The sequence below is a fragment of the Hemiscyllium ocellatum genome, chromosome 30 (genome assembly GCF_020745735.1).
Source record: "Hemiscyllium ocellatum isolate sHemOce1 chromosome 30, sHemOce1.pat.X.cur, whole genome shotgun sequence".
In the NCBI taxonomy this organism is placed as follows: Eukaryota; Metazoa; Chordata; class Chondrichthyes; order Orectolobiformes; family Hemiscylliidae; genus Hemiscyllium; species Hemiscyllium ocellatum.
The window spans coordinates 55,833,534-55,855,848 of NC_083430.1; the positions used below are offsets into that span (position 1 = coordinate 55,833,534).

The window sequence follows — 22,315 nt, forward strand, 5'->3', positions numbered from 1 at the left end:
CCAAGTATCCCAAACCAAATAGCCCCTTTGCCTGTGTTTGGCCCATATCTCTCTAACTGATTCCTATTCATGCATCTGTCAATGTCTTTTAAATGTTTTAATCGTATCTGCGTCCATCACTTCCTCTGGTAGTTCATTCTATACATGCACCACCTCTGAAAAAGTTGCCGCTCAGATCCCTTTTAAATCTTTCCCTTTACCTTAAACTTTCATCTTACAGTTTTGAACTACCCTATCCTCGGGAAAAGACCTCTGCTATTCAACTTATCTAGGTCACTCATGATTTTATAAACTTCTATAACGTCACCCCTTGAGAATGTGTATAGGGTTTAAGCAGGTAGGAAAAGAGTTAAGTTCTGAGTTTTGTGAAACAAGAGGTTCAGCTGAGCATGACTCAGATCAGATAAGAACTTAGTTAACAACGGAGTGCTGGAGACAAGGATAATGGGTTAACAAGATGGAAAAGCATTCATTATGTCAAGCCATTTAACAATTTTGCAAGAATTTAGTATGTGATGTCAGTTTAACAAGGTGACAAGTATTTATTATGTGAAGCCAGTTATTCATTATGTAACAGCAGATGGCTTAATCTTTACTATTGACACTCTATGATTGTAATGGTCACCCAATTAATATGTATGTCACCTTATCTGGATGTTCCTCCCTGTAAAATAACTATATAGTTCAATGAGAAACTGCTGTTCCAGAGAAGACCATGTAATCATGTCTCTGTGCACACGAGCACTCATGGTCTCTCCCTCCAGGGCCTGAAATATAGATGAGGAGATGTCTTTGAGCATTTTGCTTTGACTGAAAGGAAGAAAATGGGATGACACCTTCAATCTCCTATTCTCCAAGGAAAAATTACCTGGCCTATCCAGCCTCTCCTTATAACTCAAACCCTCCAATCACAGTAACATCCTTGTAAATCTTTTCTGTACTCTTTCCAATTTAATAATATCCTTCCTATAGCAATGTATCCAGAACTGTATGCAGTGCTCCAAATGTGGCCTTGCCAATGATCTGTACAATTGCAACCTGACACCCTGACTCCTGTACTCAATGCTCCGATCAATAAAAGCAAGCAAGCCAAATGCCTGCTTCACCACCCTGTCTGCCTGTGAAACCACATTCAAGGAATTATGTATCTGATCCCCTATGGCTCTCTGTTCGATAACACTCCCCAATGCCCCATCATTAACTGTGTAAGCACCACCCTGGTTTGTCTTACCAAAATACAACACTTCACATTTATCTAAATTAAACTCCATCTGCCATTCCGTAGCCCACTGGCCCTGCTGATCAAGATCCCACTGTACTCTTAGATTACCTAATTCCATGCCCACTACACTACCAAATTTGGTGTCATCTGCAAACTTACTAACCATTTTTCCTATATGCGCATCCAAATCATTTACATAAATGATAAACAACAGTGGAGCCAGTTAGTAAACAGTCAGGTCCCCAAAATCGAGTCTTTTGGCACTTCACTAGTTCCAGCCTGACAACTTGAAATGTCTAGTTTATCCCTACTCTTTACAGCCAGTCCATTAACCAATTGTTAATGTTATTAACTCAACATGGTACGTGCAACATAAGTTTGTATATTGCACATTGACCTTTCACATGGTATGTTGTCAAATCCTTGACAAACTAACTTCAGGGTTTACTTAAACTCGATAAATTTGTTAAAAATGACTTTCTTTTCCCAAGATGGCTTTTCCTGCTCATACTATGCTTTTCTAAGTGCAATAATGAAACTTAATCATTGGTCACAGCATTTTCTTGATCTGATGTCTTAATTGACTGGCCTAATGTTTCCTGTTTTCTATCTACCTCCTTTCCAGATTCCTCTCATTTTAATTTAGCTCATAAAATGAACCATATATAGATGCTTCATTAGGTCATTCAATAGCCAATCACACACTCTGGATCTTTAAAAACAGCAGGTGGGATCCAGATCCACAAATCCAGCCTCTATTTCCAATAGATTCCACTTCTGTCAGTCATAAAAAGGGATGTGAGGCACACAAGAGCAAATTACAATTCAGGTGGGCTTTTTAATCTCAGTGCACAGGACAAGCTGAAATAATGTTTGGCCCAGGGAAGGTCTCTAACTGTGGTGCATTCTTCATGAGTTTATGGTGGAGATGTAATCCTTTATGAAGGACAAGTAAAACATGTAAAGCTGTCAAGTTACTTAAGTACTGAAAATAACCTTGCCTGCCTGTAACTGGGAGAGTAAAATCTGTTCTAGCATTTTCAATGGATGTTTAGTGACATAGCTTTAAATGGTATCATAACGTTATTACTGTTTCCATGACCTATCACTATCACAGTGGAGGTGTCTGAGTTTAGTTTTATTTATGGTTCCAAGAGGTAATTAAAATCTTAACCTTTGATGTGGGATTACAAATACAAATGCTTGTTTTCCTAAGGGCTCAAATACTTTGGGGGTGGCGGGGGGGGGGGGGGGGGGGGGGGGGCTGGGAGTTTAAATATGTTGAATGAGTTTTCAAGAATGGAACGTTTGCTATATGGTGAAGTCTGTCAATAGATACGTAGTACTTTATTTTATTTCATTTCTGGATGGTTTCCGAGATTTGCTAATACTAGGTACTGAGTAAATTGGCATGAAGAGTTTGAGGACAAAGGATGGGACTTGGGGAGCTAGAAGGAGCAATTAAATCTTTAAAATTACTATCGTAGGTTCCTAAACAGCATTTGTACTGGTAGCAGTAAACTCTATCAAAACAGTCAGAGCTGGAAAAGAAAACATTTACAATTTAACCACCAGACATTTTATTTTCTTTGGTAAATGAGTGATATGCACAGCAAAATAAAGAATAATCCCGGATAAACATCTATTTTTTTCAAAATTGACAAATATGGAAGGACTTTTGATTCACATGAAAGTTCTGAAATTGCACAGTAAACTTTCAACGCAGTCAAGGAGAGCTTATGATCCTATAAATTTTGCACTGATGTAGATTAGAGAGTAAAATACCTTTCTTCTTGGTTTAAATTTGTTATTTTGTTCGATCTATAATTTTCACTATCAAGGCACAACAGGAACTTTCTAGATACTGGAAACACCATATTTAATGCTCAGGATGCAATGAGACAGCATGGCTAAAATTAACATTTTACCATAGAGTCATAGAGATGTACAGCATGGAAACAGACCCTTCAGTCCAACCCGTCCATGACGACCAGATATCCCAACCCAACCTAGTCCCACCTGCCACCGTCCAGCCCATATCCCTCCAAACCCTTCCTATTCATATACCCATCCAAATGCCTCTTAAATGTTGCAATTATATCAGCCTCCACCACATCCTCTGGCATGAATTCAAACAGCAAAGGTGGTAACTGTGCAGGTTTTCTCTTTTTCTCTCTTGCTCTCCTGCACTGTCCTCACCATGTGCTTCCTTTGTCTGCTCTTCTCCCTTTTAAACTGCTGTTGTTTTGAGTTTCTTTTTCCAAAGTTCCAAAACAATGCAACAGCATATAAAACAGGAATTGCTGCTCCTGCTATTCGAGGAAATCACCAACACCTAAAATACCTCAAAAAAAAGAGCAGTTCTTACAGCCAGAAATTTTTCCCGTCCTCCATCTTGGATTACCCAGAATCCAAATGCCCATTAAAATGTTATAAATTTAAAGCACAGGAAACATAAATGTGCATGTATTTTCTGTTGTGAACATGAAGTTTGATTAGCATTTTAGACAGTCCAAGAGAAAGTTGGTTCCATGAACTATTTGGCCAGAAGAAAACTCTAATTTGTCAGATCGCAAGGAACAACACATTGATACTCACCAGTGATGTAAATGAAGGTGGATGAGTTGGAGGATACCACCACACTGTTTTATAGATGTTGATGTAATGAACAAACAAAGCTACAAGGTGGCAGAAGAGAAGGTGGAGCTCAAACAGAATGCCTTTCTCAAGAGGTAGTTCAGGAATCTTACAGTGTTTCAGAGGGATCACGGTCTGGGTTGCAAGGGGAGGGCTTGTCAAGCCAGTTCCTGAGCCACTCCTAATGATAAAAGGTAAAAAGAATTGCAGTTGACAATCTTGTGATAGCATTAAGATTATTTAAACATTCATTGGACAAAGCATGGTGTTTCTTCACTCCTTAAAGTAAAAGTAAATTAACTGAGTCATACAGCATTGAAACAGGACTTTTGGTCTGTCATGTCTATGCCAACCAGTAAGCACCAAATCACACCAATCCCATTTACGTGAACTTGATCCACAGCCTACAATGCTCAGGCATTTTAAGTATTAATCCAGATGCTTCTTGAACGTTGCAAGAGTACTTGCCTCCACCACCATCTAAGCCAGCATGTTCCTTATATTTGCCACCCTCTAGATAAAAAGCCTGTCCTTGGATCTCCTCTAAGTCACTTGATCCTCACCTTAAACTTATGCCCTCTGATCTTAAGATACATGTGCCATGGGTCTTAAGAGGTGACACGTAGGTTAGACCAGGAAAACCCTGTGGATTTGGTCTATCTAGACTTCCAAAAGGCCTTTGATAAGGTGCCACATGGGAGGCTGCTGAGCAAGGTGAGGGCCCATGGTGTTCAAGGTGAGCTACTGGGATGGATTGAGGATTGGCTGTCTGACAGAAGGCAGAGAGTTGGGATAAAAGGTTCTTTTTCGGAATGGCAGCCGGTGACAAGCGGTGTCTCGCAGGGTTCAGTGTTGGGGCCACAGCTGTTCGCATTATATATTAATGATCTGGATGAAGGGACTGGGGGCATTCTAGCGAAGTTTGCCGATGATACGAAGTTAGGTGGACAGGCAGGTAGTACTGAGGAAGTGGAGAGGCTACAGAAGGATCTAGACAGTTTGGGAGAGTGGTCCAACAAATGGCTGATGGAATTCAACGTGAGCAAATGCAAGGTCTTGCACTTTGGAAAAAAGAATAAAAGCATAGACTACTTTCTAAACAGTGAGAAAATTCGTAAAGCCAAAGTACAAAGGGATCTGGGAATGCTAGTCGAGGATTCTCCAAAGGTAAACATGCAGGTTGAGTCCGTGATTAAGAAAGCGAATGCAATGCTGTCACTTATCTCAAGAGGGTTGGAATATAAAAGCACCGTTGTGCTACTGAGACTTTATAAAGCTCTGGTTAGGCCTCAATTGGAGTACAGTGTCCAGTTTTGGTCCCCACATCTCAGGAAGGACATACTGGCACTGGAACGTGTCCAGCGGAGATTCACACGGATGATCCATGGAATGATTCATCTATCATACGAGGAACAGCTGAGGATCCTGGGATTGTATTCATTGGAGTTTAGAAGATTGAGGGGAGACTTAATAGAAACTTACAAGATAATACATGGCTTGAAAAGGATGGACGCTAGGAAATTTGTTCCATTAGGTGAGGAGACTAGGACCCGTGGACACAGCCTTAAAATTAGAGGGGGTCGATTCAGGACAGAAACGCGGAGACGTTTCTTCAGCCAGCGAGTGGTGGGCCTGTGGAATTCATTGCCGCAGAGTGCATTGGAGGCCGGGACGCTAAATGTCTTCAAGGCAGAGATTGATGGATTCTTGATGTCACGAGGAATTAAGGGCTATGGGGAGAATGCAGGTAAGTGGAGTTGAAATGCCCATCAGCCATGATTGAATGGCGGAGTGGACTCGATGGGCCAAATGGCCTTACTTCCACTCCTATGTCTTATGGTCTTATGGGGAAGAGATTTTCACTATGTACTCTATGCCTCTCATAATTTTATATACCTCAATCAAATTCCCCCCTCAGCCTCCTCCATTCCAAGGAAATAAAACCCAGCCTATCCAATCTCTCATAACCAAGGCTTTTCATCCCACACAACATCCTGGTGAATCTCCTCCTCACCATTTCCAATGCAATCACATCCTTCTGATAGTCTGACAAGCAGAACTGCACACAGTATTCCATCTGTGGCCCAACCAACGCTCCATACCAAAGAACATTACAGCACAGGAACATGCCCTTCGGCCCTCCAAGCCTGCACTGATCCATATGCTCTACCTAAATCTGCTGCCTATTTTCTAAGGATCTGTATCTCCCTGCTCCCTGTCCATACATGTATCTGTCTAGCTATATCTTAAATGATGCTATTGTTCCCACCCCTACCACCTCCGCTGGCAATGCATTCCAGGCACCCATCACCCTCTGTGTGAAGAACTATCTACATATGTCTCCCCTAAACTTTTCCCCTCTCACTTTGAACTTGTGACCCCTAGTAATCGAGTCCTTTGCTCTGGGAAAAAGTTTCTTGCTATCCATCCTGTCTACACCTCTCAGGATTTTGTAGGCTTCAATCAGGTTTCCCCCCCCCACCCCCCAACTTCCTACTTGCCAATGAAAATAATCCTAATCTACTCAACCTCTCCTCACAGTTAGAACCCTCCATATCAGGCAACATCCTGGTGAACATCCTCTGCAACCTCTCCAAAGCTTCCACATCCTTTTTGTAAAGTGGCGATCAGAACAGTACACAGTATTCCAAATGTAGCCAAACCAAAGTCTTATACAACAGTAACACAACCTGCCAACTCTTGTACTCAGTACACCATCCGACGAAGGAAAGCATGCCGTATGCTTTTTTGACCACGAGGGCAGAGCAGTAGATGTGATCTATATGGACTTCAGTCAGGCGTTCCACAAGGTTCCCCATGGGAGACTAACTAGCAAGGTTAGATCTCACCGAATACAGAACTGGCTCCAAGGTAGAAGACAGATGGTGGTGGTGGAGGGTTGTTTTTCAGACTGGAGGCCTGTAACCAGTGGAGTGCCACAAGGATCGGTGCTGGGTCCTCTACTTTTTGCCATTTACATAAATGATTTGGAAGCAAGCATAAGAAGTACAGTTAGTAAGTTTGCAGATGACACCAAAATTGGAGGTGGGAGTGGACAGCAAAGAGGGATACCTCAGATTACAATAGGATCTTGACCAGATGGGTCAATGGGCTGAGAAGTGGCAGATGGAGTTTAATTCAGATAAATGGAAATTGCTGCATTTTGGGAAAGCAAATCTTAGCAGGACTTATACACTTATTTGAGCTATAGGGAGAGGCCGAACAGGCTGGAGTTGTTTTCCCTGGAGCGTTGGAAGCTGAGGGGTGACCTTATAGAGGTTTACAAAATATGAGGGGCATGGATAGGGTAAATAAACAAAGTCTTTTCCCTGGGGTCGAGGAGTCCAGAACTAGAGGGCATACGTTTAGGTTGAGAGGGGAAAGATATAAGAGAGAGCTAAGGGGCAACATTTTCACAGAGAGGGTGGTACGTGTATGGAATGAGCTGCCAGAGGAAGTGGTGGAGGCTGGTACAATTGCAACATTTAAGAGGCAATTGGATGGATATATGAATAGGAAGGGTTTGGAGGGATGTGGGCCGGGTGCTGGCAGAGGGACTAGATTGGGTTGGGATATCTGGTCGGCATGGAAAGGTTGGACCGAAGGGTCTGTTTCCATGCTGTCCATCTCTATAACTCTATGACCACTCTACTGATCTATGTTGCCAACTTCAGGGAACAATGGACCTGAACACCCAGATGTTTCTGTACATCAATTTCCCCCACTTTTCCATTTACTGTATAGTTCGCTCTGGAATTGCATTCCAAAATACATCACCTGCCATTTGTCCAAATTGAACTGCATCTGCCATTTCTCTGTCCAACTCTCCAATCCATCTATATTCTGCTGTATTCTCTGACCGAACCACTCCCCTGAACCACCGTCCGACACGGTGCTCCCCCCGAACCGCCGTCCGACAGGGCGTTCCCCCAAAATTCCGTCCGACACCACGTTCCCCCCAAATTCTGCCCGACACCGCCCCCCAAACCCTGACCAACACCGCCCCCCGGATCCCAACCAACACCGCTGCCCCGATCCCGCCCATCACCGCCCCGATCCCGCACCCCCGATTCCACCCAACACCGCCCCCCGATCCCGCCCCCCCAATCCCGCCCAACACCGCCCCCCGGATCCCAACCAACACCGCTGCCCCGATTCCACCCAACACCGCCCCCCGATCCCGCCCCTCCAATCCCGCCCAACACCGCTCCCCGATCCCGCACCCCCGATTCCACCCAACACCGCCCCCCTGATCCCGTCCCCCCAACACCGTCCCCCGATCCCGCCCAACACCGCTCCCCCGATCCCGCCCCACCCAACACTGCGCCCCTGATCCCAACCAACACCGCCGCCCTGATCCCGCCCATCACCGCCCCAATCCCGCACACCCGATTCCACCCCCCAACCCCGCCCAACACCGCTCCCCGATCCTGCACCCCCGATTCCACCCAACACCGCCCCCCCCAATCCAGCCCAACACCGCCCCGATCCCGCACCCCCGATTCCACCCAACACCGCCCCCCCCAATCCAGCCCAACACCGCCCTCGATCCCGCACCCCCGATTCCACCCAACACCGCCCCGATCCCGCACCCCCGATTCCACCCAACACCGCCCCACCGATCTTGCCCAACACCGCCCTCGATCCTGCCCACACACCACCCCCCGATCCCACCCGCCCAACACCGCCGCCCCCGATCCCGCCCAACACCGGCCCCCCAATCCCGAGCCCCCAATCCCACCCAACACTGCCCCCCCAATCCCGCCCAACACCACCCCACCCCACACCGCCCCCCAATCCCGGCCCCCCCAACACCGCCCCCCCAATCCCGCCCCGCCCAACACCACAACCGATCCCACCCGATCCCGCCCGACACCGCCCCCCCCAATCCCGCCCAACACCGCTCCCCGGATCCCGCCCAACAGCGCCCCCCCCGATCCCGCCCAACAGCGCCCCCCCCGATCCCGCCCAACAGCGTCCGCCCTGATCCCGCCCCAACACCGCACCCCCGATTCCACCCAACACCGCCCCCCCGATCCCGCACCCCCAACACCGCCCCCGATCCCGCACCCCCAACACCGCCCCCGATCCCGCACCCCCAACACCGCGCCCCCGATCACGCCCCCCCCAACACCGCGCCCCCGATCCCGCCCAACAGCGCCCCCCCGATCCCGCCCAACACCGTCCGCCCTGATCCCGCCCCAACACCGCACCCGATTCCGCACCCCCGATTCCACCCAACACCGCCCCCCCGATCCCGCACCCCCAACACTGCCCCCCGATCCCGCCCCCCCAACACCGCGCCCCCGATCACGCCCCCCCGATCACGCCCAACACCGCCCCCCCGATCCCGCCCAACACCGCCCCCCAATCTCGCCCAACACCGTCCCCGATCCTACCCCACCTAACACCGCACCTCGCCGATCCCGCCCAACACCGCCCCCGATCCCGCCCAACACCACCCTCCCCGATCCCGACCAACTCTGCCCCTCGATCCCGCCCAACACCGCGCCTCCGATCACGCCCCCCCAACACCGCCCCCCCCGATCTCGCCCCACACCGCCCCTCAATTCCACCCAAAACCGCCCCCCGATCCCGTCCCCAACACCGCCCCACCGATCCCGCCCAGCACTGCCCCAACACCGCCCCCCCGATCCCACACCCCCAATCCCACCCAACACTGCCCCCCGACACCGCCCCCTCAATTCCACCCAAAACCGCCCCCCCCGATCCCGTCCCCAACACCGCCCGCCCAAAACCGCCCCCCGACCCTGCCCAACACCGCCCCCCCGACCCCGCCCCCTGATCCTGCCCAACACTGTCCGCCCTGATCCCGCCCCAACACCGCCCCCCGATCCCATCCCCCGATTCCACCCAAAACCGCCCCCGATCCCGCACCCCCAACAACGCCCCCCCCGATCCCGCACCCACAACACCGCCCCCCCGATCCCGCACCCCCGACACCGCCCCCCCGATCCCACCCAACACCGCCCCCCCCGATCCCGTACCCCCAACACCGCCCACCCGATCCCACCCAACACCGCCCCCCCGATCCCGCACCCCCAACACCGCACCCCCGACACCGCCCCCCTGATCCCGCACCCCCGACACCCCCCCATCCCGCCCAACACCGCCCCCCCCGATCCCGTACCCCCAACACTGCCCACCCGATCCCACCCAACACCGCACCCCCGACACCGCCCCCCCGATCCCGCACCCCCAACACCGCACCCCCGATCCCACCCACCACCGCCCCCCGTTCCCGACACGCAACACCACCCCCCCGATCCCGCCCAACATCGCCGCCCCGATCCCGTACCCCCAACACCGCCCACCCAATCCCACCCAACACCGCCCCCCCGATCCCGCACCCCCAACACCGCACCCCCGACACCGCCCCCCCGATCCCACCCAACACCGCCCCCCCGATCCCGCACCTCCAACACCGCCCCCCCGATCCCACCCAACACCGCACCCCCGACACCGACCCCCGATCCCACCCAACACCGCCCCCCCGATCCCGCACCCCCAACACCGCCCCCCCGATCCCGCACCCCCAACACCGCCCCCCCGATCCCACCCAACACCGCCCCACGTTCCCGACACGCAACACCGCCCCCCCATCCCACCCAAAACCGCCCTGCCAATCCCGCCCAAAACCGTCCCCACCAATCCAACCCAACACCGCCCCCCCCGATCCCACACCCCCCAAACCCACCCAACACCGGCCCCCAATCCCACACCCCAATCCAATCCAACACCGCCCCCCCGATCCCACCCCACCCAAACCCACCCAACACCGCCCCCCCAATCCCACCCAACACTGCCCCCCCCACACCGCCCCCCCAAACCCGCCACCCCCCAATCCCGTCCAACAACGCCCCCCCCGATCCCGCCCAACACCGCCCCCGATCCCGCACCCCCGATTCCACCCCGATCCCGCCCCCCTAACACAGCTCCCCGATCCCGCCCCCCAACACCGCCCCCGATCCCTCCCGCCCAACACCGCCCCCCAAGATCCCGCCTGCCCAACCCCGCCCCCCAACACCGCACCCACCCGATCCCGCCCAACACTGCCCCCCGATCACACCCAACACCGCACCCCGATCCCGACACGCAACACCGCCCCCCTGATCCCGCCCGCCCAACACCGCCCCCCGACCCCGCCCAACACCGCCCCCCCCGATCCCGCACCCCCAACACCGCCCCCCCGATCCCGCACCCCCAACACCGCCCCCCTGATCCCACCCAACACCGCTCCCCCGATCCCGCACCCCCAACACCGCCCCCCCGATCCCACCCAACACCGCCCCCCGTTCCCGACACGCAACACCGCCCACCCCGATCCCGCCCAACACCGCCCCCCCGATCCCGCCCAACACCGCCCCACCGATCCCACCCAACACCGCCCCACCGATCCCACCCAACACCGCCCCAACACCGCCACTCCGATCCCACACCCCAATCCAACCCAACACCGCCCCCCGGATCCCACCCCACCCAAACCCACCCAACACCGCCCCCCCAATCCCACCCAACACTGCCCCCCCCACACCGCCCCCCCAAACCCGCCACCCCCCAATCCCGTCCAACAACGCCCCCCCCCGATCCCACCCAACACCGCCCCCGATCCCGCACCCCCGATTCCACCCCGATCCCGCCCCCCCGATCCCGCCCCCCTAACACAGCTCCCCGATCCCGCCCCCCAACACCGCCCCCGATCCCTCCCGCCCAACACCGCCCACCAAGATCCCGCCCGCCCAACCCCGCCCCCACCCGATCCCGCCCAACACTGCCCCCCGATCCCGCCCGCCCAACACCGCCACCCCGATCACACCCAACACCGCACCCCGATCCCGACACGCAACACCGCCACTCCGATCCCACACCCCAATCCATACCAACACCGCCCCACGGATCCCACCCCCCCCAAACCCACCCAACACCGCCCCCCCAATTCCACCCAACACTGCCCACCCCACACCGCCACCCCCCAATCCCGGCCAACAAGGCCCCCCCCGATCCCGCCCAACACCGCCCCCTGATTCCACCCAAAACCACCCCCCCGATCCCGCCCCCCCCGATCCCGCACCCCCTAACACAGCTCCCCGATCACGCCCCCCAACGCCGCCCCCCCGATCCCGCCCAACACCGCCCCCCCCGATCCCACCCAACACCACCCCCCGATCCCGCCCAACACCACCCCACCAATCCCACCCAGCACTGCCCCCCGATCCCGACACGCAACACCGCCCCCCCGATCCCGCCCAACACCGCCCCCCCGATCCCACCCAACACCGCCCCCCCGATCCCACCCAACACCGCCCCCCCGATCCCACCCAGCACTGCCCCAACACCGCCCCCCAATCACACACCCCAAACCCACCCAACACCGGCCCCCCCAATCCCACCCAACACTGCCCCCCCCCCACACCGCCCCCCCAATCCCGGCCAACAACGCCCCCCCCCGATCCCGCCCAACACTGCCCCCCCGATCCCACACCCCCGATTCCACCCAAAACCACCCCCCCGATCCCGCCCCCCCGATCCCGCCCAACACCGACCCCCCAATCCCGCCCAACCGATCCCCAATCCCACACCCCAAACCCACCCAACACCGGCCCCCCCAATCCCACCCAACACTGCCCCCCCCACACCGCCCCCCCCAAACCCGCCCCCCCCCAATCCCGGCCAACAACGCCCCTCCCCGATCCCGCCCAACACTGCCCCCCCGATCCCACACCCCCGATTCCACCCAAAACCACCCCCCTGATCCCGCCCAACCAATCCCCAATCCCACACCCCAAACCCACCCAACACCGCCCCCCCCATCCCACCCAACACTGCCCCCCCCAACCCACCCCTTCCAATCCCGGCCAACAACGCCCCCCCGATCCCGCCCAACACCGCCCCCCCCAATCCCGCACCCCCGATTCCACCCAAAACCACACCCCCACAACGCCCCCCCCAACACCGCCCCCCCCGATCCCGCCCAACACCGCCCCCCCGATCCCGCCCGCCCAACACCGCCCCCCCCGATCCCGCCCAACACCGCCCCCCCGATCCCGCCCGCCCAACACCGCCCCCCCGATCCCGCCCGCCCAACACCGCCCCCCTGATCCCACCCAACACCGCCCCCCCGATCCCGCCCGCCCAACACCGCCCCCCCGATCCCGCACCCCCAACACCGCCCCCCTGATCCCACCCAACACCGCCCCCCCGATCCCGCCCGCCCAACACCGCCCCCCCGATCCCGCCCGCCCAACACCGCCTCCCCCGATCCCGCCCGCCCAACACCGCCCCCCCGATCCCGCACCCCCAACACCGCCCCCCTGATCCCACCCAACACCGCCCCCCCGATCCCGCCCGCCCAACACCGCCCCCCCGATCCCGCCCGCCCAACACCGCCTCCCCCGATCCCGCCCGCCCAACACCGCCTCCCCCGATCCCGCCCGCCCAACACCGCCCCCCCCGATCCCGCCCGCCCCCCCGATCCCGCCCGCCCAACACCGCCCCCCCCGATCCCGCCCACCCAACACCGCCCCCCCCGATCCCGCCCAACACCAACACCCGCCTGGCCCCCGACCACCTTCATCCTCCGCGCAAGCCCTGTCTGCCCCCGCATCCAACCCTACCCCTTTCTGCCCTTCCCCCTCTCTGGGGCAGCCAGACTGGACACCAACAAGGCTACTGCTGCTGCTACTACAGCATTTTGGGGAGCAAGTCTCCAAATAGCACGCATGCACACACACATCTTTTCACTGCAATGTTTTGACAGGTTCCACCTCAGCTCTGTACAGAATAATGTTGGAGAAATTTTCTGGGGAAGGGGGGTTTAAGGATACACGCCTGTGTAGAATTCCAGGGAAAGTGTGGGAGTAGAGTGAGAGCGCGGGAGGGCAGTCATTCAGAGACGGTGTCTGCACTCCCATCAGTTCAGGACTGTTCTCAGCAGCACTTTTAATCATTGTAAACAAAAGACGCAATCAGTGTTGGACACGTGTTTGATGTAATGTTTCTGTTGGGACCCTGAGATCTTCTTCACATAATCTGATTTTCAGATTATCAGTATTTGGATAATCGAGGTTCCACTGTATATCACAAACAATGGACCCAGCACGGATCCCTGTGGGACACCACTGGTCACAGGTCTCCATTTTGAGAAGCTCCATTCCACTTATATTCCCTGTTTCCTGTTGCCCAAACAGTTCTCCATCTATTTAGCTAAAACACCCTGGACCCCATGCGACTTCACCTTCTTCATCAGCCTACCATGGGGAACCTTATCAAACTTCTAACTAAAGTCCATGTATATGATATCTAAATCCCTTCCCTCATCAATCAACTTTGTCACCTCCTCAAAGAATTCTATTAGCTTTGTAAGGCATGACCTTCTCGGCACAAAATCATGCCGCCTATCTTTGATAAGCCCATTTTCTTCCAAATGAGTATATACCCTATCCCTTTGTATCTTCTCCAGTAGATTACCCCTGCTACCCTTCTTAAACAAGGGGACAACATAGCTTTAAATTAAGGGGTGGTAGATATAGGACAGGTGTTAGGGGTAGATTCTTTACTCAGCGAGTCGTGAGTTCATGGAATGCCGTGCCAGTAACAGTGGTGGACTCTCCCTCTTTATGGGCATTTAAACAGGCATTGGATAGGCATATGGAGGAAAGAGGGCTAGTGTAGGTTAGGTGGGCTTGGATCGGCGCAACATCGAGGGCCGAAGGGCCTGTACTGCGCTGTATTTTTCTATGTTCTATGTTTTATTAGCAATTCACCAGTCCTCTGGGACCTCCCCCGTTTTCAAGGATGCTGCAAAGATATCTGTTAAAGCCCCAGCTATTTCCTCTCTTGCTTCCCTCCATAACCTGGGATAGATCCCATCCAGACCTAGGGACTTGTCCATCTTAATGTCTTTTAGAATACACACTTCTTCCTTCCTTATGCCAACTTGACCTACAGTAATCAAAAATCTATCCCTAACCTCAGCATCCACCATGTCACGCTTTTCGGTGATTACCAATGCAAAGTACTCATTAAGAATCTCACCCATTTTCTCTGAATCCACACATATCTTTCCTCTTTTGTCCTTGAGTAGACCAAACCTTTCCCTATTTACCCTCCTGCTCCTTACATATGAATAAAAGGCTTTGGGGTTTTCCTTAACCCTGCTTGCCAAGGATATCTCATGACCCCTTTTAGCCCTCTTCGTTCCTCGTTTCAGATTGGTCCTACATTCCCAATATTCTTGCAAAATTTCGTCTATCTTCAGTCGTCTGGACCTTACATATGCATGTATACATTGTGCATGTCCTTTCCTATTAACCCTCCCAAAATGCATTACCTCGTATTTATGGGGAATAAATTCCATCTGCCATAGCTCTGCCCAATTTACCGAATCAATAGACTAGCCTGAGATCATCCTCTCCACTAGAGTCACAGATGTACAGCATGCAAACAGACCCTTCGGTCCAACCTGTCCACGCCGACCAGATATCCCAACCCAATCTAGTCCCACCTAACAGTATCCAGCCCATATCCCTCCAAACCCTTCCTATTCATATACCCATCCAAATGCCTCTTAAATGTTGCAATTGTACCAGCCTCCACCACTTCCTCTGGCAGCTCATTGAGTACACGTACCATCCTCTGCGTGAAAAGATTGCCCTTTAGGTCACTTTTATATCTTTCCCCTCTCACCCTAAACCTATGCCCTCTAGTTCTGGACTTCCCGACCCCAGGGAAAAGACTTTGTCTATTTATCCTATCCATGCCCCTCATAATTTTGTAAACCTCTAGAAGGTCACACCCTCAGCCTCCAACGCTCCAGGGAAAACAGCCCCAGCCTGTTCAACCTCTCCCTATAGTTCAAATCCTCCAACCCTGGCAACATTCTTGCAAATCTTTTCAGAACCCTTTCAAGTTTCACAACATCATTCTGATAGGAAGGAGACCAAAATTACATGCAATATTCCAACAATGGCCTAACCAATGTCCTGTACAGCTGCAACATGACCTCCCAACTCCTGTACTCAATACTCTGACCAATAAAGGAAAGATACCAAATGCCTTCTTCACTATCCTATCTACTTGTGACTCCACTTTCAAGGAGCTATGAACCTGCACTCCAAGGTCTCTTTGTTCAGCAACACTCCCTCGGACCTTACCATTAAGTGTATAAGTCCTGCTAAGATTTGCTTTCCCAAAATGCAGCACCTCGCATTTATCTGAATTAAACTCCATCTACCACTTCTCAGCCCATTGGCCCATCTGGTCCAGATCCTGTTGCAATTTGAGGAAACCCTCTTCGCTGTCCACTACACCTCCAATTTTGGTGTCCTGTACCTCTTATGCTTGCATCCAAATAATTTATGTAAATGACAAAACGTAGAGGACCCAGCACCGATCCTTGTGGCAGTCCATTGGTCACAGGCCGCCTGATTGAAAAACAACCTTCCACCACCACCCTCTATCTTCTACCTTTGAGCCAGTTCTGTATCCAAATGGCTAGTTCTCCCTTTATTCCATGAGATCTAACCTTGCTAATCAGTCTTCCATGGGGAACCTTGTCAAAAGCCTTACTGAAGTCCATATAGATCACATCTACCATTTTGCCCTCATCAATCTTCTTTGTTACTTCTTCAAAAAACTCAGTCAAGTTTGTGAGACATGATTTCCCATGCACAAAGCCATGTTGACTATCCCTAATCAGTCCTTGCCTTTCCAAATACATGTACATCCTGTCCCTCAGGATTCCCTCCAACAACTTGCCCACCACCGAGGTCAAGCTCACTGGTCTATAGTTCCCTGGCTTGTCTTTACCGCCCTTCTTAAACAGTGGCACCACATTTGCCAACCTCCAGTCTTCCGGCACCTCACTTGTGACTATCAATGATACAAATATCTCAGCAAGAGGCCCAGCAATCACTTCTCTAGCTTCCTACAGAGTTCTCGGGTACACCTGATCAGGTCCCGGGGATTTATCCACATTTAACAGTTTCAAGACATCCAGCACTTCCTCCTCTGTAATCTGGACATTTTGCAATATGTCACCATCTATTTCCCTACAGTCTTTATCTTCCATATCTTTTTCCACAGTAAATACTGATGCACAATATTCATTTAGTATCTCCGCCATTTTCTGTGGCTCCACACAAAGGCCGCCTTGCTGATCTTTGAGGGGCCCTCTTCTCTCCCTAGTTACCCTCTTGTCCTTAATATATTTGTAAGAAACCTTTGGATTCTCCTTAATTGTATTTTCCAAAGTTATCTCATGTCCTCTTAAGTATACTCCTACTTCCTTTATACTCTAAGGATTCACCCGATCTATCCTGTCTATACCTGACATATACTTCCTTCTTTTTCTTAACCAAACCCTCAATTTTGTTAGTCATCCAGCATTCCCTATACCTACCAGCATTCCCTTTTACCCTGACAGGAATACACTTTCTCTGGATTCTTGTTATCTCATTTCTGAAGGCTTCACATTTTCCAGCCGTCCCTTTACCTGCGAACAAACACCACAATTTTTGTGTCTTCTGCAAACTTACTAATTATACCTTCTATGTTCACATCTAAGTCATTAATGTACATAACAAACAGTAAGGGTCCTAGTACACCACTGGTCACAGGCTTCCAATTATAAAAGCCTGCACCATCATTCTTTGCCTCCTTTTTGTAAGCGAATTCTGAATCCTATTTGTCAACTTGCCTTGGATCCACCTTTTGGACCAGTCTTCCATATGGGACCTTATCAAATCCTTACTGGAAGTCTATTTAAACCAATCAACTGCACTATCAATATATTTAGTCACCTTTTCAAAAAAGGTCAAATAAATCAGACACAATCTCCCTCTAATAAACCCATGCCAACCATCCTTGATCAATCCCTGCTTCTCCCAGAATTGATTAATCCAGTTATTCAGAATTTTTCCAATAATTTCCCTACCACTGATGTCAGACTAATTGGTCTGTAATTACCTAGCCTGTCCCTGCTGCCCTTATTGAACAAAGGAGCTACATCAGCTATCCTCCAGTCACCTGGCGCATTGCCTGTGGTCAGCTATTAAAACATTTAGTAATTTAGCAGTACAGAATTTGAATATTTTAAAGCAAAGACAAACTTTGATGAAAACTGTCATCCTGCACTCATTAAAACATTTCACAAAAATAAAAATTCAAGAGGAAAACCAACATTTATACTGCATGAAATGTGAGTGTTGATTGCCCAGAATATGTACTCAGATTGGCAAAGACATTGCCACGAAGAGTTCACTCATCAGTGCTGATGAACAGTGAGACATTCACAAAACACCTCCTGAATGTGACTTAATAGAGACATACAAGACGATCAGAGGATTACATAGGGTGGATAGTGAGGGCCTTTTTCCTTGAATGGTAATGGCTAGCATGAGGGGACACAGGTTTAAATTGAGGGGTAATAGATATAGGGCAGATGTCAGAGGTAGATTCTTTACTCAGAGAGTAGTAAGGGCATGGAATGCCAAGTTTAAGGGCATTTAAATGGTCATTGGATAAACATATGGATGATAATGAAATAGCCTAGATTTGACGAGCTTCAGATTGGTTTCACAGGTCAGTGCAACATCAACAGCCGAAGGGCCTGTACTACACTGTAATAGAACATAGAACAAAGAACAATACAGCGCAGTACAGGCCCTTCGGCCCTCGATGTTGCGCCGATCCAAGCCCACCTAACCTACACTTTCCTCCATATGCCTATCCATTGCCCGTTTAAATGCCCATAAAGAGGGAGAGTCCACCACTGTTCCTGGCAGGGCATTCCATGAACTCACGACTCGCTGAGTAAAGAATCTACCCCTAACATCTGTCCTATACTTATCACTCCTAAATTTAAAGCTATGCCCCCTCGTAATATCTGACTGCATACGTGGGAGAAGGTTCTCATGGTCAACCCTATCTAAACCCCTAATCATCTTGTACACCTCTATCAATTCACCCCTAAACCTTCTTTTCTCCAATGAAACAGCCCCAAGTACCTAAGCCTTTCCTCATACGATCTTCCTACCATACCAAGCAACATCCTGGTAAACCTCCTCTGCACCCGTTCCAGTGCCTTCACATCCTTCCGATAGTATGGCGACCAAAACTGCACACAATACTCCAGATGCGGCCGCACCAGAGTCTTATACAACTGCAACATGACCTCAGGACTCCGGAACTCAATTCCTCTACCAATAAAAGCCAGTACACCATATGCCTTCTCCACAGCACTATTTACCTGGGTGGCAACTTTCAGAGATCTGTGTACATGGACACCAAGATCCCTCTGCTCATCCACACTACCAAGTATCCGACCATTAGCCCAGTACTCCATCTTCTTGTTACTCTTACCAAAGTGAATCACTTCACACTTACCTACATTGAACTCCATAATGTTCTATGAATGTGAGGAATTACACTGACAATTAGTTTAGGTTAGTCAGGCCCACAGTGTGGTGCACTAGCATGTAATGGAAACAACATACAAAGAACATTACAGTACAGGAACCAGTCCTTCAGCCCTCCAAGCCCCCACCAATCCAGATCCTCTATCTAAATCTGCCGCCTATTTTCTAAGGATCTGTATCCCTTTGCTCCCTGCTTCATGTATCTGTCAAGATACATCTTAAATGACACTGTCATTCCCGCCCCTACCACCTCCGCTGGCAGTGCATTCCAGGCACCCACCACTCTGAAGAACATTTCACATATATTGCCCCTAAACCTTTCTCCTCTCACTGTGAACTTGTGACCCCACGTAATTGAGTCCTCCACTCTGGGAAAAGGTTTCTTGCTATCCATCCTATCTAACCTCTCATGATTTTGTAGGCCTCAATCAGGTCCCCCCCCTCAACCTCCACCTTTCCAATGAAAATAATCCTAATCTACTCCACCTCTTTTCATAGCTAGCATCCTCCATACCAGGCAACATCCTGGTGAACCACCTCTACACTCTCTCCAAAACATCCACATCCTTTTGGTAAAAGCAAATTACTGCGGATGCTGGAATCTGAAACCAAAAGAGAAAATGCTGGAAAATCTCAGCAACTCTGGCAGCATCTTTAAGGAGAAAAGTGCTGACGTTTCGAGTCTAACTCACCTTTGTCAAAGGGTCAGTTAGACTCGAAACATCAGCTCTTTTCTCTCCTTACAGATGCTACCAGACCTGCTGAGATTTTCCAGCATTCTCTCTTTTGGTTTCACATCCTTTTGGTAATGTGGCGACCAGAACTGTACACAGTATTCCAAATGTGACGAAACAAAAGTCTTATACAACAGTAACATGACCTGCCAACTCTTGTATTCAACACCCTGTCCAATGAAGGAAAGCATGCCCTGTGCCTTCTTGACCACTCTACTGACCTATGTTGCTGCCTTCAGGGAACAATGGACCTGAACACCCAGATCTCTCTGTACCTCAATTTTCCCCAGGACTTTTCCACTTACTGTATGGTTCGCTCTGGAATTGCATTTTCCAAAATGCATCACTTCGCACTGTCTGGATTGAACTCCATCTGACATTTCTCTGTCCAACTCTCCAATCTATTTATATTCTGCTGTATTCTCTGACAGAACTCTTCACTATCTGCTACTCCACCAATCTTTTGTCATCTGCAAACTTGCTAATGAGGCAACCTACGTTTTCCTCTAAATCATTTAGCTATAATCACAAATTATGTCGTATACATTACTACACTGGGTCCTGGGCTGTGCAGACAAAAGGAATGTGTATGGGCACTGCACCCATTCCAACTAAACAAAAATGTCAGCCATTTATTTGCTGGTTCATTTCTCAGGGCAAAGCCATGATCAATTGCAGCCAACCTGCCTATTTTAAAGTTTGAATAATGCCTGGCTTTTATCTGAACAAACCCCATCCCCCATGAAAACAGAACTGCAGATGTTGGAATCAAACAATAACTGCTGGAAAAGCTCAGCAGCTCTGGCAGTAGCTGTGGAGTTAATGCTGGAGGTCCAGAGGCCATTCTTCAGAATGTTGTCTGGGTATTAGCTGTCTCTCCATGGCAACATCTCCACCAATAAGAATCCAATTCCCACACATTCAATTGTTGGTTTCCCCTTGAATTTATGTTCTCGGTAAAGCTCTTGAATTGAGCAAGCTGAAAAAAATGTTTCTTTTAAACGTAATGTAAATATACTTCCACAAATATTCTCATCTGTCCAGAAACCCATTTGAGGAGGGGCACAAATGATCATTGTATTAAAAAAACCATTATAAGGAAAATGCTTTGGTTAAGTTATATTTTAGTTCTCATCTAGGATCCTACTGTCCTTGTTAGTGAATCAAGCTACTTCAATTGGACACCCAGAGTCAGCAAACATTCTACAGGTTAGACAAGAACTCTTTACCTGGTTCTTGATCGTACTCCAGTAATGGGCGAGCTGGAGGAATAGCTAGAGCCCCCTAATGTTCCAGATTCATTGAGTGGTGTTCTGCTGTAGGATGCTCTACTTGGCCCTCTTCTACCCCCTGCCATGCCAAAGAATGGCACTTTTTTCAGCGTGGAGCTTACCTTTGGTGTGGGACGTGCTGCAATTGAATAAAATAAATGAGTATATTGTCACCATTTGTAAAAGGATATAAAACCCACTGTTACATAGAAAACTATTCTAATTGTTTTAAATGCTACATTTCCATAGCAAAGTAGATCTACAGGGCGAAGACTTTACAAAAAGGGGAGAGTGAGGAGAAGAAAGAGATGAGGTGGTGGATTGGGGAGGGGATGTCCAGGTGGATTGGGAAGGGCGATGTGGGGATGGATAGGTGAGGGGAATATGGCAGTAGATTAGGGAGGGGGTAGATTAGGGAGGGGGTGGATTAGGGAGGGGAATATGGCAGTGGATTGGGAGGGGTGGATGAGGGAGGGGGAAGGGGGTGTGGATGAGGGGAGGGTGGATTAGGAAGGGGGACGGGGTGGATGAGGGAGGGGACGGGCGTGGAGGAGGGAGGGGGACGGGAGGGGTGGATTAGGGAGGAGGACGGGGGAGGTGGGGACGGGGGGTGGAACGGGGTGTGGATTAGGGAGGGAGATGGGGGTGGATTAGGGAGGGAATTGTGGGGGTTGGATTAGCGAGGGGGTGGGGAGTGGGTTAGGGAGGGGGATGGGGGGTGGATTAGGAAGGGGGAACGGGGGGTGGATTAGGAAGGGGGAGGGGGATGGGGTGGATTAGGGAGGGGAACGGAGGGGTGGATTAGGGATGGGAACGGGGCTGCGGATTAGGGAGGGGTAACGGGGCTGTGGATTAGGGAGGGGGAATGGGGCTGTGGATTAGGGAGGGGGAACGGGGGGGTGGTTAGGGAGGGGGAACGGGGGGGTGGTTAGGGAGGGGGAACGGGGGTGTGGATCAGGGAGGGGGAGGGGGATGGGGGTGGATTAGGGAGGGGAACGGCGGGGGTGGATTAGG

At 51.3% G+C, this 22,315-nt stretch overlaps 1 protein-coding gene across 5 annotated transcripts in view; it reads right to left on the minus strand.

The window, feature by feature from the left end:
- The window catches only part of tmem39b (transmembrane protein 39B), a 111,362-nt gene extending 89,926 nt beyond the window's left edge, over window positions 1–21,436 (minus strand). For 4 of the 5 annotated variants that reach the window (XR_009646276.1, XR_009646275.1, XM_060847255.1 and 1 more), the window contains exons 1-2: window positions 21,260–21,436; window positions 3,821–4,040 (exon numbers count right to left, since the gene is read on the minus strand). Coding sequence is in view for 2 of the 5 variants with exons in the window: in XM_060847255.1 (XP_060703238.1) it covers window positions 3,821–4,040; window positions 21,260–21,387 (348 nt within the window). In the remaining 3 variants the exon portion in view is untranslated. The remainder of the gene's footprint in view (window positions 1–3,820; window positions 4,041–21,259) is intronic. The other variant, XR_009646277.1, reaches the window with a different exon arrangement.
- Window positions 21,437–22,315: the final 879 nt, after the last annotated feature.